We start from the raw sequence: 18419 nt of genomic DNA, 5'->3' as shown, positions 1-18419 counted from the left end.
GTCATTTGCAGCATTTTGATGAAAGAAATAGTACAAAATAGTCAATTGCATCAGGTTGTATCTTAAAAATATCATTGTCGCATTAATACATAGAAAGCTACAGTAGATGTTTAGTCAATTTCAAATCACTCAGACAGACTTGATTGGTGTAAGATGGAAAAGTGCTACTTCAAAGACCACAATAAGTAATGTCGATACCCGCAATAGAAATCAGCAATCTTTGCACTTATCCGATAAACATCAAGTCAAAATTTGAACACAAAGTGTCATAACATGACAGTGAATACAGGGACAAGTCACGCTCTGATCCGCCTATCTTCTTCAGATGTGCGTGAGATGGAATAAAATGTTATTGCCTCATAATCCAGTGGTCCATGATTTTTTTTTTTCATTTTTTTTTTGGGTCTTGGAGAATCATATGACATTAAAATAATAAACATTCACCTATGGCTGCCGTCTGCCGTGACAGTGTCTAATAGCCAGCAGTGATTTTAGTTGCACGAGAAACCTTTCGTGTGCAATTAACCGTAAACTGAAGTATTCTTTTCAACTCTAGGCACGCCAAATAGCCTACTCAATGAAGAGGTCTTTTTTCCCTCTCTTCAAAGATGAGTCTGCTCGTTACATCTCGAAAGGTAAACACAAGACAGCATAACAATACACGTTAACGCTTGACCTCCCCTGGCAAATATAACCGCTTTTCGCACAGAATGAGGCCTGTTATTCCCCGTGTTCGAACATCCTCGATCGTAGGATGTCCTATTAGGCGTATTACGCTGCAGGAGGACCTTCAAAATTACCCAGCTACCAGCTGCATATACACGCAGTACACGTATCGGTACCATTATTTTGGCACAGTACCCCATGCGGGTATACACATCGATGTTACACAACTTGCATATTGCACAAGCAATATAACAACTATTAATGAGGATGCGTGACACTAAATCGAATTTAGGGAGCTGGTCTACCGCCAGAATTGAGGGGGACGTACTTTTTTTTTCGACCTGGTCCGCTACGCACAACCTGCCCTGTGTAATCATCTCGAACCGTTGTCTGCATAGATCGAAGGGATATTTTTAGACTCATTAGCATACTAACACATGCTAACACATGAGAGCAAGCTTGTTTAGCCTCGCAAATGGTATTGTCAACAGAACCAGAGCACTCAGCATAATACGAATAACTACCGTTTCGCAGGGCGACACTATTTGCGAGATATTCACAACAAAGTGTGACGGTGACAAGCAATCATGGTAATACCTAGAAAAGAGCATCTTGTTTAGAAACGGCAAACTGTTTATAAATGTAAATTTGGAAAATGTCGAATACAATTTTTTACTGACTGTATGACATCATGAATTGATAATTGTAATAAATGATGGATAGCTGAAAGCTTTTGTCTGCTTTTATTCCTATTATTCACACATTTTTAAATGTTGTTATTCGTGTTTATTTATATTCACGTGAAAAGAGCACATTGGCAGACATTGACTGTATACCAATATCCATTATAACCGCAATGTGGGACGATTAGAATACAGGCTACAATACTTTTTTAACACGTGAAACCAGTCTGTACGATGAATATCTCATATCAAGATATTTTAAGCAAAACGAGGTGTATGTGTGTGTGTGTGTGTGTGTGTGCGTGTGTGTGTTTGTTTGTTTAAGATATGATCAAAACAGCAAATGCAACCAACAAACTTCATTGTCGATAGTGGCGTGTATCACGATTTAATATGGCACATCATATCATGTATACCTCAATAAAGTACTGACGAACACTACGAGTACGATAAATTCAATGCATGATGAAAACTAACCTCCATCGCGTCTGTGTGGCAGATGGCGAAGTGTTTTTGGAGACAGCACTGAATATATTCCAAAGTGATATCCAATCTTCCCTAGATCAAGCCGTGTGCTCCTGGCTGAGTAGCTCCCAAGGTACAGGTGGATGCGCTACATTAATATAAACACGAGCAGACGTGGAGTGCTTTGGCACGCGCGAAGATCCACCATCCAAAAAAAAAGAAAAAAAATGACTGCGCTATTAAGTGTGAGAAAGAATGTAGAGCGCTATACGATGAAGATAAAATGTACAGCGGTGAACCTTTCCACGGGAAATTGAATTTAGTGGGAGTTCCAGAGAGTCATCCAGAGAGATGGCTTGTCAGAGGAGGGGAAGTAATAACTTTTCAAAGTTTTGACGCCGGTGTTTGGTCCTCCTAAAGTCAGTCCTTCTCGGTATTACCTCCAAAGATCCAGCCCGCTATGGCTGTGTGGATTTCACAGGAATGACACTGTACGCATTTAAAATGCTTTTTTTTATATATATATATTCCGTTACCGTTTGCTGCTTGTTTTCTTATGCGACCTCCTGGCGTCCCAACGGTGGCGGAGACTGTCGTCTGCGGGAGCCGCTATACGGAGTCTACACTCTATGGGACGTGCTGAACGGAGTCTGTGAGCGCGAATAGGCGATGTCAGTTCCACACACACACACACACACATGGATTGTAACGAACTGATGCTGTTGAGCGAACGAGGCATATGGTAATACACTGAATTCATCATACCCAACTGCGGAGTAAGCAAAGCGTGTATTTATATGCAGACACAATGTGGAGGGCCTACAGGATTATTTCCTCCTATATCCTCCCACGCCTCTAAAATACTACAGCTACAGTGTTTGCTATTGCTGACAAATAGGACTGATGTTTATTTATGTGGTTTATCAACTTTTTTTTTTGCACCATTAACTCCTAAGTTACCTTTTGGTATCGTTTGACAAAACAACAATGTCTCCACTTCGTTTATAATGAACTTTATACCAAATCAATCCACGATAATGAAGATATCTCACAAAAAGTTTAAAGGAAAAGATGCGTAAACCTAATTTAAGAATCTACTCAAAATGCTCTTATTCACTTGACTCGCGACATCACTACACAACATTTTCGCTACATCAATTATAAACCTTAAATGAAATAAACTATAAAAGCGTTAATATAGCATAATTTTATTATAAGCTATAGTTAATGTAGATATGCAGCCCTTTATCAAACCTATAGCCGGTAAAAACTGATGATGGCACATTGTCATGGTGATGTGAAACCGTCAGTATGAAAATTTACAATGATGACTTGAAAGATAAAATGCGTCACGTCTACGTGATTTATTCTGGATTACCTCCATGCGATGTGTTCATTGAATCCTACACTGTCAAAAAAAAAAAAAAGATGAAAAGAAAAGGAATACCGGCGGGTTAAGTTTGTAAGAGTAATAATTATGATATGCATATGTTACAAATACACAGGTATAGACAGACAGACAGACAGACAGATAGATAGATAGATAGATAGATAGATAGATAGATAGATAGATAGATAGATAGATACAACTGTAGATAGATAGATAGATAGATAGATGTGTGTCTGTGAGCATGTATGCATGTATGTGTATTACATCTAACATTGAGAGAGCAGTGAAAACCAGCCTCCGAAAAATTGGAATGTCAGTAATTGGAGCGTATAGAGAATGCCCCCACCCCCTCAAAAAAGAAAGAAAGAAAGAATGATTATCATTTTGGTGTGCTGCAGTTTTCAGAGCATTCTAGTTTTTTCCTGTTTCAACTTGATACTACGAATGCTGATATAATGCTCTTCCGCCATATTTATTCTGTTCCAGATCTATCGAAAAATGATCAAACGGAGGCAACTACAATAAAAAAAAAGATTAATCATTTCCTATTCATCCAAAGGAGGTTCGTCAAAATTCAGACAATGTGCATTGTACTACTCTAAAATCAATCATCTAAATCGCAGTGGATATAACGGACCAATCTTCCTCTCTCTTCTTGGCCCTCTCTTCCCCCCCCCTCCCCCCCCCCTCCCCCCCCCCCAGTCTCTCTCTCAGTCTCTCTTTTCAAGTTTTTTCGCGTCGTCGAAAAGGTGTTCTGTATAGGCGTTTTCACATCAGCCCGATAAAAATCCAAGCTCGAAATATTTTCCGCGATTGCGAATTAGAGCGCTATTCATTTCTTATTCACATCAGCCCGAAGAGGGGGTAGCCCGAATAGTTAAAAAATTTAAAATAGCTAATTCGACAGCTGAGTATGTGCAAATATATTGTGTGTGCCCTCTAAAAAATTCCTCATGATTTGTGTGCAGTTTGCCTCGATCGATCGGGTCACACACGCTAGGCATGATGGGATTCATCGCGCTAATTTTTCGAGTCGTTTTCACATTATCAAATAGCGCGCTACTATCCCGCTATTTCAGAAATTTCCCGAGTTGGAGTCGAGAAATTTTCTCGATCAGAGCGATACAATTAGCGCGCTAATTTGTGTTCACATTATCAAATAGCGCGCTATTTCGCTATCGGGAAAATTTCCCAAGTCAGAAAATAGCGTGCTATTTCGAAACATCGGGCTAATGTGAAAACGCCTAATGAGAGATAAGGAGACAAAGCAGACAATAGACAAACGGAGTATAATTATATACTGTATACATGATAATAATAGAAGTAATGAAATAGAGATAATAGAGACAGAGTGAGACAGGTGAAGAAATAGAGAGAAGAGGAGAGGGAGGGAGCGAGTGGGGGGGGGGGGGGATAAGTTGAAGCACATATATGATTACAGCAAGGGGCCACGTCTTGCAATGTCTTGTCACCCCAAGACAGGAACACGTTCAGGTGTGATCCCCCGGAGGTTTTCCGTCAAACCATCGAGGTGCGACCCTCGTCTTGCGGCGTCTACATCCTCAGCTAAACAACACTTCCTGGCTACATATACAGTAGTATGACAGAGAAACTTTAACAATACTGAAGTACTACATGAACCATAGACGAAGAAAACGATTGAAGCTTTAATAGATAGAGGCTTTAATCTGTTTTTCCATGGAGCTACTGAAGTTCCATCAAGGTCTGTCCTTGCTGATGAGCAATGCCGTTGTCCTGCCGGGGTATTTTCAGGGGCAACGTACTCCGGCATGGCTAATGTAAGGATTCGTTCAGCCAGGCGTGGACGGGACAGAATGGGTTACCTGAATCCCCATTATTGTTGCGTTACAGTTTTCACTACACTATGACATTGTCCTGCCAAATGCTATTTTTACGATGAAAATAACATCTCCGTGATATCATTCATATCGTTCCAGATATTCTTATTCTCTTTACAAGGTTATTGCAGTCACCTCGTCAGGTAATGAAGCGTGTATGGCCATCAATCGAGAAGGCTTGGGGGTAGCCTTTTCGCAGTCAACTGACTTCCTTTACTTGATTGAGAGCCCCCCCCCCCCCCCCTTCGAAAAAAAAAGACAAAGCAAAGTAAAAAAAAATAACAAAACAAAACAAAGCAAAAAAAAAAATCTGCAATGCTTTTGGCTTTACAGTCGTATTGAATTAGATGTTAGAGATTGTCAAACTCTACTGCCTATGAGCGGTACTATGACGACTTTCACATTTATGGGGGAAAAACTCCTGCATACAACATTTTGAGACTTGTGCTATCAATATCAATGGATCTATGAACATTAATACAATGTCATGTACCAACATGCTGGTAGTGTTTAAAATGTTTACTGAATGATTTCTACAAACATTATTTTATGTTAAATAGGCAATATTATGAAAGATGGTGTATCCGGTCCCTCAAAATTTTACGCTTTTTGAACCATTCAGAGTTTGTTTCTTGTTCTAATTTTGTCATAGTTCGAGCTTTACATAATATCAGAGATTCTCTGGTATAATAACTGTACGTAGGGGCATGCAGCTGAGACTTTGGAAACTGGAAACAGTGTTAAACGATGACTCTTAATTTAGTATCAGTCAACCGTGTCTGGTGTATCAGACATTATTCATGCTCTCTTCACTGGAAAAATCTACGATTAAAATGCTATGAATCTGTAAGGAGTAATTACTCATAACCAAATTAGTCACACTATACATCCTGATCGTAATGATACTTTCGATTTATGAATATTGTATTGGACGATTACAAAATAATGATGCATAAACATAGTTACTTCACGCTGTCCCTCCGAACGCAAGAAATACAGCCTAATGCACTGCGAATTAAACGAGAAAGCAAGAAGTTATATTTGTTATAACTCTACGTTAACTTGTCCGAAATACATTTGTAAAGTGCACGCTGCTTAAGGCGTAAGGGGTGAAAATTAACACCATAATGTATTGATACGACCTTCATGGCTTATCACATTTTGACATGATTATAGGCCTAGTTCCGTCCTGATGAATTCCGGTATGTGTGGCTGAGCGTACAATGTCACTGTAAAAATATCACACGATTCGAATTGTGCGCACAGATGTACAATTGTTTTCTCATTGTACAATCTGTCGATGGTTGTAAAGTGTGAAGATATGTTTATAAAATGGTATATGTAAAATCAGGGAGATGGTTATGGAAACAAACATAACTATCCTCTTTCAGATATTCGTATACCTAATTGCTGGAACCTGACTTGCTGTCTCAAATCTCTAACCATTAAAAATTCTTTCAATATTAATTTGATGAAATAATTGAACGAACCCCATTTATGCAGAAGCTAAAGCATGATAAGAAGTTTCTCATTAAAACTTTTTAAAATGCTTTTCTTATTCGTCTATGTGAGGGGTAGAAAGAAAATGTTTCTCGAAGCGATTTAATTTTCAGGTGTGTGTGGAGGGATATATCGCAGAGTTACCTACGATAGATGGCGCACTTACATTTCTTCAGAGAGTACGCATTGTCTCCGTTTAGTGCTCCATTAGCTGCACTGTCAATACGACGGATTAAAGGTACTATTTGACCTTTGGTAGCAGTGATTTTAAAAATGTTCAAGATATCACATTTGATGCATATGTGTAGATCACTTCACAAAACATCCAACCACATAAAATTTTTGCATTAAAGCTAAAATATAAGGAGATATCAGTAATTTTCTCAATAAACCATAACAGTAGACGATTCAGTCTGGAAACACTTTTATTATATCTGTTGTTCACATTTTGTGTACTTAACAATACTTAAAGGGACTGTACAGTACTGGATGAGGTGAGCATTCAGGTTTATAACATTTCTAAGTGAAATAATGAGAAACATCCCTTTGAAAGAGCATGTAATTTTAAGAAAGATTCAACGTTTATTTGATAAAAATTGGTTTTCAAATGGCTGAGATATCCAAAAAAGTGATAATAATAAAAGTTATGAGGCGACAGGCCACGCCTTTTATTAGGATCTCTTTGTTTCACCTTGTTTTTGGATATCTCAGTCATTTCAAAACGGATTTTCTTCAAATGAACTTTTGATACCCCTTAGAATTGCATGCTCTTTGACATCTCATAGAGTGGTTTCTGAATATCTCTCAAAACGTTAAAAGCTAAACCCTCACCTCAACCAGAACTGTACACACCCTTTAACATCGATTATACAGATTCAGATTTGTACAGTGGTTGTTTCTATCCCTAACTCACATTTTTAAATTATTGTGAAGCACTATACTAATGCTGGGTTTTTGTTTCATCTGCAAGGGTAAATTATGCCTTTAGACCATATCAGTAGGCTACATTTCAAGTACACTATATACACAAACACAGATACACTACACTCCAGAAAATAATAACTACACTCACTACATATCATAATATTTGATTTCAGACGACAATGGCGTACCACAGAGTAAGTTACAAGGTGGAATATCGTTCTTGAATACTTTTAGAGTGAGAAGGAAAAAAAATGAAATCAATTGCCCAAGTTTATGATCATTGAGATGTTCAAAACATAGTTTGGTAACAGGGGCGGATCCAGGGAGGACCGCAACCGGCGCACGCCCCCCTTTATTTTTTGTTGAAACAAAAGAAATAAAAAGAAAAATATGGGGGGAGGGGTGCGTGCGCCCCCCCCCTCCCTTTAATTTCGTAAACGCGCCCCTCTTTACGGAATTCCTGAATCCGCCCCTGTGGTAAGTATAATCTTTGAGATCTAAACAATGAATATGTCTTCAAGAGCAGTAAGTAGGTAGAAGATGTCAGAATGATACAATCATTCAGCACATTGCTTTGTATAATGCTCTCAGAAAAAAGAAAAGATGATATAAAGATCTATAAAAAAAGACAATTCTCTGCCCATGGTCAGATATAGCCTGTCGTCTGATTGTATCGGGGAAATTTAATCTAGACGTTTACGGGGGGAACATATTATTCAAAATTATGCAGGTATTGTAAGTATTTACGTTAGACCTAATAAAACTAGGGGCCTAAAGTAATACTAGTAGTGAAATGCATTTGATATTTTGTTTTCAGTACGTGTATATCGTGTTTCTCGGGATTGAATAGATGTGGATGTTATCGCTATCAATCATGTATGCTAGCAAATACTGCCCATCAAATGTATGGTAGACAAAAGCTTGGCATTTTATTTTTGTGGGATATGGTCTATGCTTGTATTATCGGGTGGAAAGCACTCTGTATTATTGCATCCAGTGCGACCCTCTTGACGGAGCGTTCGATTGCACAGGCGAATCAATATGGTCGCACTTTTCACTGCGTAATTGACGGTGCATGACGTCATCGTGTGCGCACGCCCTCAATGCTATAGCATGATTTTGCATCGCTGCAGGGGCGTGTGCCTCCTTAGCTCAGTGGTTAGAGCACTGGTCTTGTAAACCAGGGGTCGAGAGTTCAAATCTCTCAGGGGGCTTGGGCGGCAATAGTAATTTTTTTTACCACCAATTTTCCATAGTAATCAATAGCACAATGACATTTGCTCGCTTCAGTGAACATAAGGTATGGCTTCCTCGCGGATTATTCGCTTCGCCTTTGTCACTAATATAACCGTATTCGACCACGCGGCGAGCAGCAACGCCTCCTTAGCTCAGGGGTTAGAGCACTGGTCTTGTAAACCAGGGGTCGAGAGTTCAAATCTCTCAGGGGGCTGTTTCTTTTAGCCTAAAATATTTCTTTTATTTAAAATTCAATATAGACAGACTGATAGATAAAACGATACGGTAATGCAAGACAGGTAAATTTGAAAAAAAAAAAAGAGAAGAAGAATTTGACGCACGGTGGTTGTACCATGTATCTACCATGGCTGTACCCTCGCATGTTCTGTTTTTGTGCACATTGTCACTTAAGTAGTTTTACAAATCATTTCACAAGTCTGTTGAATAAAAATGACATTGAATTGAGTTCTGAGATGTGCAATATTGAAGTGACATATCTTTTTGCTAGCTGTCAGAACTTTTAAGACACATGTATGTCTTGTTTGTGACCATTATTTTGCACCAAAAAAAAAAAATCAATATTTTCTGCTTGTTCTTATTACAGTGATCATTATTAACATCACTATCATTATAATCATCACTCAGTCTTGTACTACAGAGTGCCACTTCATTGATCGGAGCACTGTTCTCCCATTCGGTCCGTTTCTCAATAGAAACAGAAATAAAGATACAAATACGAAAAAAAAAAATTGCAAGTGATAATGAATAAATTTTAAGAACATTAAGGTGGAATACTGACTGGACTTATACTAATTCAATTCCAAAACCGAAAACGGTTTCACTTTCGATTACTTTAGTAAATTGAACTCACCGTTTTGATTGGCTGCTCCCATTAGGATTTGACCACCATACCCAGCTAAGGCATACCAACAGAAAGGAATTAGATTTATCATGACAGAGACCCCCCCCCCTTTTTTTTTTTTTTAAATCTCAGTCTGCAGTGAAATGACAACCTGCATGGTTGCATGCGCACATAATGCGCTTTGCAGCATCGTATATTGTTGTTGCTATGTTGTCATGTGTATTATCTCTTCTGTTTCGTCATGCCAGGAAGGTTGGAAGAGACTTTCAGGTCATGATCAGCATATTTATATAACAATTCGGGTTTAGACCTTCCAATCCCCTAAAACAGTGTTGAATTAATCTCCAGACCCGAGTGGTTCAGAAGAGATGTGATGTGCCTTTGCAAGAAAAAAAAAACCTAGTAAAACATTGTTTCACTCTGCGGACAGTATTCCTAATGTGACATGTTTTATAGGCTCTACAAAAAATTGTCTAAGTAAATTTGAAATGAAATCATTTTCTAATGGACAGCATTATTGGTTGACATTGGAATTGGAAATGAATTTCTTGCTGCTGGGTTTAAAGAGAAATTTCAGACCAGGCAAAATTTTGTCTGAATAGAGAAAGTAAATTTTTCCAGCACAACAGTGCAAAACAGTTCTCCAAAGTAGTCACCTCACAGTTTTCTAATGATCGTGTAAAAAAAAAAGAAAATTCAAGTCTTTTGCAACTGTGTGAAACGTAGTGATATCCATGGCCGAATAACTTTAAAAATAATGATATCAGTCAGATATATTAGGATTTCAGACTGCCCAAAATTACGTTTGAAAAAATATGGATATTTCAAGGCCTTCTTTACAAACTATATGGCAAGTTGAGAGGCGATGGCACTATTAACTCACTATTTTGAATACATGTATCTATACTGACTTTTCAAGAAATTTTGAAATAAAGATTAGCAAAACTTCACAATTTTTTAACTTTCCTTTATCTTTATCCAATTTAATCAAATTTTCAATGTTGTTCTAGCAAAATTATACTCTTTCTTTACAAACTAACACTTAACTCATCCAGAATTTCCGTCTGTCTGTTTGTCAGGATAGCTTTATCTGTCTCTGTCTTTGATTTATCATCTTTATCCATTCATTAATTGATTCATCGATATGTTTATTTATTTATTTATTCAATTATTTTTAATCATTTCAAAACATATTTCTATAGTATTCATCTAGTTTTATTCATTCATTATTTTCATTCTTATTTCACTTGCTCTGTCTGTCTGTCTGTCTCTCTCTCTCTCTCTCTGCCGTTATAGCACACATCGTCTTTTTTTTTTTCATTTTTATTCCTATCTTCATCTTTAATCATACATCCGCGGTCGATCTCACACTTTCAAGAATAAAGAAGATAGATGCGGAATTCTTTAGCGTATGAACCATCTTTGGCAGGGTATGAAATTTGTTGAGCCTCATAATAGGTGCTCTATGCTGCTACAGTGTATATGCGATACGATCAGAGTGTGCGCAGCTGCGAACTCCATTACAATGGCGTAAAAGTTCACGCCCATGCCGACACATCACATCAATTGGTGTGTATTGCCATTAATCGCACCAGCAGGCTGTATAGCTTGTATCGTAGAGAGATATCTACTGAATATATTTCAATGGGCTGTAGATTTACATGTGTGTAAGCATTTTGCTTTCAGACAAGCGTAAACTCAGGTTTTCATGACATGCCCGGTCACGTGATATCATGGGGGCGCTCTCTTAGGTGGCATTTTACTTTTTTTTTTTTCTTTTCTGAGAAAGAAGAAGTCGAATGGCTCATAGGACACACACACACACACACACCACCACCACCACCACCACCACTACCACCACCACCACCACCACTACCACCACCACCACCACCACCACCACCACTACCACCACCACCACCACCACCACCACCACCACTATTGCTACACGAACATGTCCAGGGCGCGGGTGATAGTAACACGCAAAAATTGTACTGATTTTCTTTTCTTCTTTAACTGTAAACTAATTAAAATGCAATAGATGTTCTGAATTTGTCAAATACCGAATCAAAGTAGACAAAATGGAGAGGACTGAAAAAAAAACCCCACAACAGGCCTGTAGTTTACAGTCTCCTCATAAAGAATAACCGATTGCTAAGCTAGCAATATCATCATGATAATCATGTCATATTATTCCATATTATATTACATCATGTTATTATATCATATTATACCTTATCATATTATTTCAGTTATTTTATACAGTGTTCGGATGGGCTACAAACAAATCACGACTGCGCGGAGTAATATCAGCATGACCAACGACCTCTGGTAACCTTTCAGCCTTAGTCCCACCCAGTCACCTGTAAAGCCAATCAAGATGGTTTGGTCCATCCTGCTGCTTCCTTGTTTAGATCATGGACCTACAACATCCACCTTAAAGGGATTGTATAGCATTGGTGGAGATGAGAATTGGGCTTTTAACTTCTTGTGATATATCAAGACATAACTTATGAAATAGAAGAGAGCATACCATTTTAAGAGGAATTCAAGGTTTATTAGCTGAAAATCGGTTTTGAAATTGCTGAGACATCAAAAAAAAAAAAAAAAACAGAGTAAAACAAAGCGATCCTAATAAAAGGTGGGTCTCGCTTTTTATTAGGAATGCCCTTTTTATATCTCAGGCATTTTAAAACCGATTTTCATCAAACAAACGTTGCATCCCTCTTGGAATTACATGCTCTTTCATATTACATGAGAGAATTCTCATTATCTCACCAAAAGATATTAGAAACCTGAAGTTAGGTCTAACCCAAAACTATACCCTCCCTTTAAAGACAATATTTACCATTTGCAGATGAAACAAAAACCCAGCTTTAGTACTTCAAAATAGTTCTAAGATATGAATTATAGGGATAGAAACAACCAGTGAAAAAAAAAAGTTAATCAGTATAATCTATGTTAGGTGTTTTTAAATATACAAAATGTGAACAACAGTTAAATAAATTTGTCTTTAGACTAAACCATCTATACAGTTATGGCATAGTGAGAAAAAAAGTGATATCTCGTTATTATTATTTTAGGCTTTAGTGCAAAATGTTTATGTGGTAGGATGTTTGGTGATATAACTGACCTACACATATCCAAATGCATCACATGTGATTACTCAAACATTAAAAAAAAATCACTGCTCCCAAAGGTTAAACAGTACCTTTAACTTGTTCTCTACACAATGTCTCGCTACTCAAAGCTTAGCACAGCGGGTCCTCCCAGTTTCCACCAAGTGTATCTTTGCGGTATATTTTCCCTCAAACCAAATACTGCTTGAATCCCTTTCCTTACCTCTAAAGCGTCCTTTAGTTGTGCCTGGTGATCACGTGGTGATGGAAAGGTCAAATTTGAGTTATTATACATGTATCTGATTGTGTGGTGTACGCTTGATTCTAGGCGGAGAGAACGAAATTATCTAAACAACACTGGTGCACGCCAACCTCGCAACATCAGACTTATTCTGGCGGTGTTACATATTGAACACATCTGAATAACTCGTGTGTGTGTCGCTCCCATTTTAAGGCGAACGATGTAGCAAACATCTCATCCTCACATATTTTATTATCACTGCTATAAGGAAGCGTTCATCTTCTTAGGGTATGAAAAGCAACGAATTGGAACACTTACCGAATGTTCATCACGTGACCTGTCCCTGCTATCAAACCTGTCGCCGATGGATCCTAATCGAGAAGATTCAATGAGAGAAAACACACATTTAAAACCGTGAGAATTACTTTATAATTCATCCCACCCGGATATGTAGTATGACTGAGTTAATAACAATGCCTTTGTAGTGATCTTCTTTTCCATTGTCAGTTTTGTGTTTTATTGTCTTTTGGCAATAGTCTTTCTTCGAAAAAGAAAATGGCACAAATCATGGGACAACTTACAGCGTAGAGAAAATCATAGTAAGAAAGCAGGAAAAGGAAAGATAATGATAATCTAGGAAAACGTATAGTTTTTAGCACGAGCAAAAATTTATTGACATTGATGTTTAAGAAGAAGATTTGAATCAATAAAGTACTATGATTATTGGTACATTGTTTTAAGACTTTATGGTAAAATTCACTGGCTTAATACACGAATTCTTGTTTCAAAACAGAGTACTTTCCTATAAACCAAATCAAGGCAATTATGTGTTAAAGGTTTTAAATCAATGGATATTTGTTGTATGTGAAATTTTTCAATATCCCAGCCAGGTCTAGTCAAAAGTGGCGCAAGATATTGTGTGTATGTGTGTGTGTGTGTGTGTGTGTGTGTGTGTGTGTGTGTGTGTGTGTGCGTGTGAGTGTGTGCGTGTGTGTGTGTGTGTGTACATATTTTCGTCTTGTAGTTATTAAAACAAGATTATGTCGATATTACTACTTTGAAGGACTGGTAACAGTTTAGAAACAATTCAAAAAGAAACTCGATACATAATCCATCATTTTTGTCAAATTCCCAAACCGGACAGATGGCATGATCAGAATCACGTAAAGACCCTTGAACTTCTAGTTCACTTGACTTTTTCCTTTCTCAACGTTAAGTCGAGGAAATTTCTTCACCGAAAAGGGATTATTGTCAACTTGCACATAAATCGCAAAAAAGGAGAGATAAAGTTCAGCGACAAACTGAGGTGCACTTTATCAGCACTAAAATAGAGATATTGCTGCTAAAATAAAGGTATTGCTGCTTACGTTTATATTGATTATTAATGGTGAGTGTAAGCTGGTCAATGCATTCATCAAACGTGGTGGACGACTGTCACTGGTGACAAGCAAGCTGATTTATTGTTTCCCCTTTTAGAAGGAATTAGTTTATACAAATCAGTGCATGAATAACATCATATGAATTATCAAAACAAATGCGCAAATATTTTCTTTGAATCGATTTTGTTTTTGTGACATATCAACTTGATTTTACTCCTTGCAATTTACTCACTGTTTACCTTGTATCTCTTTATTTATGGTCATCCACCTCCTCCTCCCTGAATATGCAGTTTGTGATCTGCACAGTTTAGGATATTTTCAATTAAGCAGTTGTGTGTCCCGTGCTCCTGAATACATTTATATTTCATATATTTGTTTTGTGACTGCTTTTGTTATATCTATCTATCTATCTACACACACACACACACACACACACACACACACACACACACATATATATATATATATATATATATATATATATATATATATATATATATATATAATATATATACATACATAATGAACTTAAAAATAAAGCCAAATTACTATTAAAACATGAATCAGCAACATACTTATCAAAATTGATCACATTAGTAGCAAGACATGATCGCAAACTAAGTAGGTATACGAAATGATTTATCTATTATTAAAACATAATATGAAATATGTGATGACAGATGCCATAGCATCTTTCAGCAGCAAATGCGCAGTGAAATAAACAAGGAAAGAAAAGAAATTGGAATGTTTCCTTAAACACATTGGCATTTGACACTTTATGGATCTTGTTGCGAAGGGAGGTCATTAAACTATGTAACCAACAGGGAACGAATAAAGCACATCACAGGCTCGAGATGAATAACTACAGCATTACAGTGTACGTCACATATACCATTCCAGTCCACAACAAATAATAGGCTTTTTGCCGATGTCAAAGTATCTACACCGGTGTATCACAGATCATACAATGCAGGAGGCTTGCAAAATAATCACAAATCTTTATCAAATAAAAAAGGGAAAATCTGAGGTGCCTCAGTCGTCTAAAGTTTCAGAGGCAATCTCCCAACATGAAATGTCAGGTGACAATATACTTTGAAGGACATTACAATGAATGACGCAGAAAGACAGAGCTTTCTGCGTCAGGATAGAATGACACTTCTGGCACTCAACAGTTGTTAAACATAATATGCCCAGACCTTGTACAGCTTGTATGCCACAATCTATGAGAATTGCTTAAGGTGAACCTCTCTTTTTTCTAAACAATTATATTATGTATAAAGTATCATCTGAAAGTATTTCAAATCGGCGGAAGTGTAAAGTAACTTTTGATGATTACGTTGAGTTATACTAGGTGGTGATTCTATCGAATTGTTCAAGTTATGGGTCTTTGATGCCTTTAGAAAAAAGCAACTCTATATACAGTGTTCAATGAGGACAAAAGGCTAATTTATGATAATGTACTCTTATTCATTGATAAAAACTTCCTCAGTGTTCGCACTGTAGAAGATCAAGGAGGTAAGATCCTGATAATGCGATCATCCCAGCATTGTCAAGTACCACTGGGTCAAAAGGGACATGGGTGATGGAGTCCATCTTGTCTACGAATGAATGAATCGTGTAGAAAACCCTATACACGATGTCACAGCGCCCCCAATAGATGGACAATGAGTGCCAAGAATACGAACTGTCGTTTTAATAGTGGAACAAACTCACGAGTCTTTTGACGCATGCCAGGAGATCAACCTTTGTGCCAAATCGTTGATGACAATTTACCTGATATTTGGAGAGATTGCCGGACAGAAGGTCTACAGCAGAGTTAGATATAGGACATCTATACAAAGGAGGCTCCATTGCCCCGTCTTGTGCTGTAGACACGAGCTGATACGTCAGTGCGTGTGTCACAGTATTACATCAACTGTGACTCAAACTACTTGGCAGGGAAGAATGATATGTGTTGGGTATTGCTATACAGCAATTGTTTTGTCAATTTCTTTGTCAGTAATATCGAATAAATTCCAGACAACTCTCTAAAGACAAAATTTCATTCTCTCTTTCACGTTTTCTTGTGGTTTGCGCAGATTATTATAATGGAATTTATAATGTCTGTTGAATATATTGCTGTATCCAACACTCCTTGAATTCTTTGTTTTGAAAATTGAAAGTTACTCATACCAGCGTTAGTCATGCTTTCGCATTTGAAATCCTCTGATATCCCTTCTCATCCGCAAACTGAGCCGCTTGACGTCGCTTGCTCCTTACCACAAGAAAAAAAATTAATATTCCGAACTTCACTTGTTCTTCTCCTTTTCTGACGACCTACTTTGGAAGACAGTACGGAAGTAAAAAGTTCGCCACACGTCAAGCGTCTTTCTGTAGGAAGAATCGTCTGCAAATCACAAGTACAACATATAAAGAACAAAACAGAAGGATAAGCCCATACTATAGCAGACAACGTTCTTCGGGATGGCAAGGCAGGTGAACCCGGGTAGATCTGGGGGGATAGACGGCATCCATGGTGGTGATGAATCACGGTTTATTTGTAGGTTTTCGGGACGGAAAGACAAGCTCGGTTCCTGCGCTACGCCCTAACCTGACACCGTATGGACTATCATCACTCAGAATATGTCTGACAACTAAGGTGAATGCTTATCATAGATGACCAATAATTTTTGAGTGAATATAATATAGGCCTGATTTGATGTGTGCTTATAGGTGTGTATGTCCCCCTATCCGTTTGTCTGTTGATCCGTGTGTGTAGCTGTGCTGGAGTCAAACAATTTCGGTATACAAATTCTTGTTTTAATCGTCTTGTAGGCCCCCATACTTCGTCTCTTGTAGCCTACAATAAGCAATGGTGACTTGCTATCGTGAATTCTTGTATGTTATACCAAGAAGTATACTGACAAACACAAATGTCTCTGAGTAATGAAAGACAGTTAAAATCGTTGCGAATATTCTTACATTAAAATACTGGGCTTATCCCATACAAGTGTCACTAAAACATCGACACGACCTATTTCTTTAAAAAGCGTGGTTTTCTTGTCATTCTTACAGTGTATAGTGGCGTTACAGACTTTGGTTCTGTATTGTGAAGCTGCGGGACGGATCTGGCTCTTAGCAAGACGAACAACACCATTGTCTTCCGCTATAATAGTGAGACAGTCTGCAACTTCACACTATGTCATGAATCAGGGCTTATCAGTTAAATAAAAAAAAAGACAGACATGACATTGTTTACTAACGTTCTCATCTTAACTGCAAACCGTTTCAATAAAGGTTGTTTAAGGCATGAACAAAAGGCTTGCCCGACAGAGCACCAACTAACTAGAATGCTAACTGGTCATGATTACAGGTATCGAACCGTACTCGGTATAACAGGGTAAATCAAGTAGCAGTCTACTACGTTCCTATAGACTACGCGTAAGTTTTAACACATAATTTTATATGATTAGCCTGTTGGAATGAGACCCTCATACCTGTAGATAGCCTTGGCGAAACAGTCGCCTCTCTGATAGGTCTGGATGGAACCCAAGACGACCGATATCCGGACTGCGATCGATTGTAGGTCGTCATCTTGACACGAAATTGATGTATGTTAACTTTCCCAAAGTTACGAACAGTTTGTCTTCCACGGCTAGCAAACTGGGCACAGGTTTTCACGAAACACGGTTGCAGTCTTGTGATCCAAAAAGAACCGTGGTTGACAAATTGTTCGGTGACATTAATTCGCTCTCCAAAATGAGGGATCAGTCAGGGGAATTCGCGCGAATTATACTCGGTCTAAATTAATCCGCGTGATAATCGGCAAATCTTTCGACAGTAGGGATAGAAATGCGGGTTTCCACAATCTGATCACGTATTGATACATCAGCATACATCACTCATGTTTGTCAGGAAATATCACCAACTTCCCCCCTTGATTTTTGGCCCCAAAAAACTTTCCTTTTCTTCGAGAATCACTGCGATCACACAAAGCGAACTTACTCAGTTGGGGTGATTCAGCGCAACCGGTTTCGTTTGCTGGAACAGAAATAGAACAACCCTGGAGTGAGTATCGGAACACTAAAAACGCTCGCAGGAAAAAAGAAGGGTATCATC

At 38.0% G+C, this 18419-nt stretch overlaps 1 protein-coding gene and 2 non-coding genes across 3 annotated transcripts in view; 2 read left to right on the top strand and 1 right to left on the bottom strand.

Annotated features, from left to right (window-relative positions):
* Window positions 1-17894, bottom strand: part of LOC140227370 (septin-2-like) — a 63693-nt gene extending 45799 nt beyond the window's left edge. Inside the window, exons 1-2 of the mRNA XM_072307782.1 lie at window positions 17798-17894; window positions 13280-13313 (exon numbers count right to left, since the gene is read on the bottom strand). Coding sequence (XP_072163883.1) covers window positions 13280-13313; window positions 17798-17894 — 131 coding nt within the window. The remainder of the gene's footprint in view (window positions 1-13279; window positions 13314-17797) is intronic.
* Trnat-ugu (transfer RNA threonine (anticodon UGU)) lies at window positions 8629-8701 on the top strand. Its single transcript has one exon. It is a non-coding gene; the product is annotated as a tRNA-Thr (tRNA).
* Window positions 8865-8937, top strand: Trnat-ugu (transfer RNA threonine (anticodon UGU)). The gene has a single exon. It is a non-coding gene; the product is annotated as a tRNA-Thr (tRNA).
* Window positions 17895-18419: the final 525 nt, after the last annotated feature.

The sequence above is a fragment of the Diadema setosum genome, chromosome 4 (genome assembly GCF_964275005.1).
Source record: "Diadema setosum chromosome 4, eeDiaSeto1, whole genome shotgun sequence".
Lineage (NCBI taxonomy): Eukaryota > Metazoa > Echinodermata > Echinoidea > Diadematoida > Diadematidae > Diadema > Diadema setosum.
The sequence above is the reverse complement of the archived record's forward strand: the minus strand, read 5'-3'. Positions and strand labels throughout refer to the sequence as shown.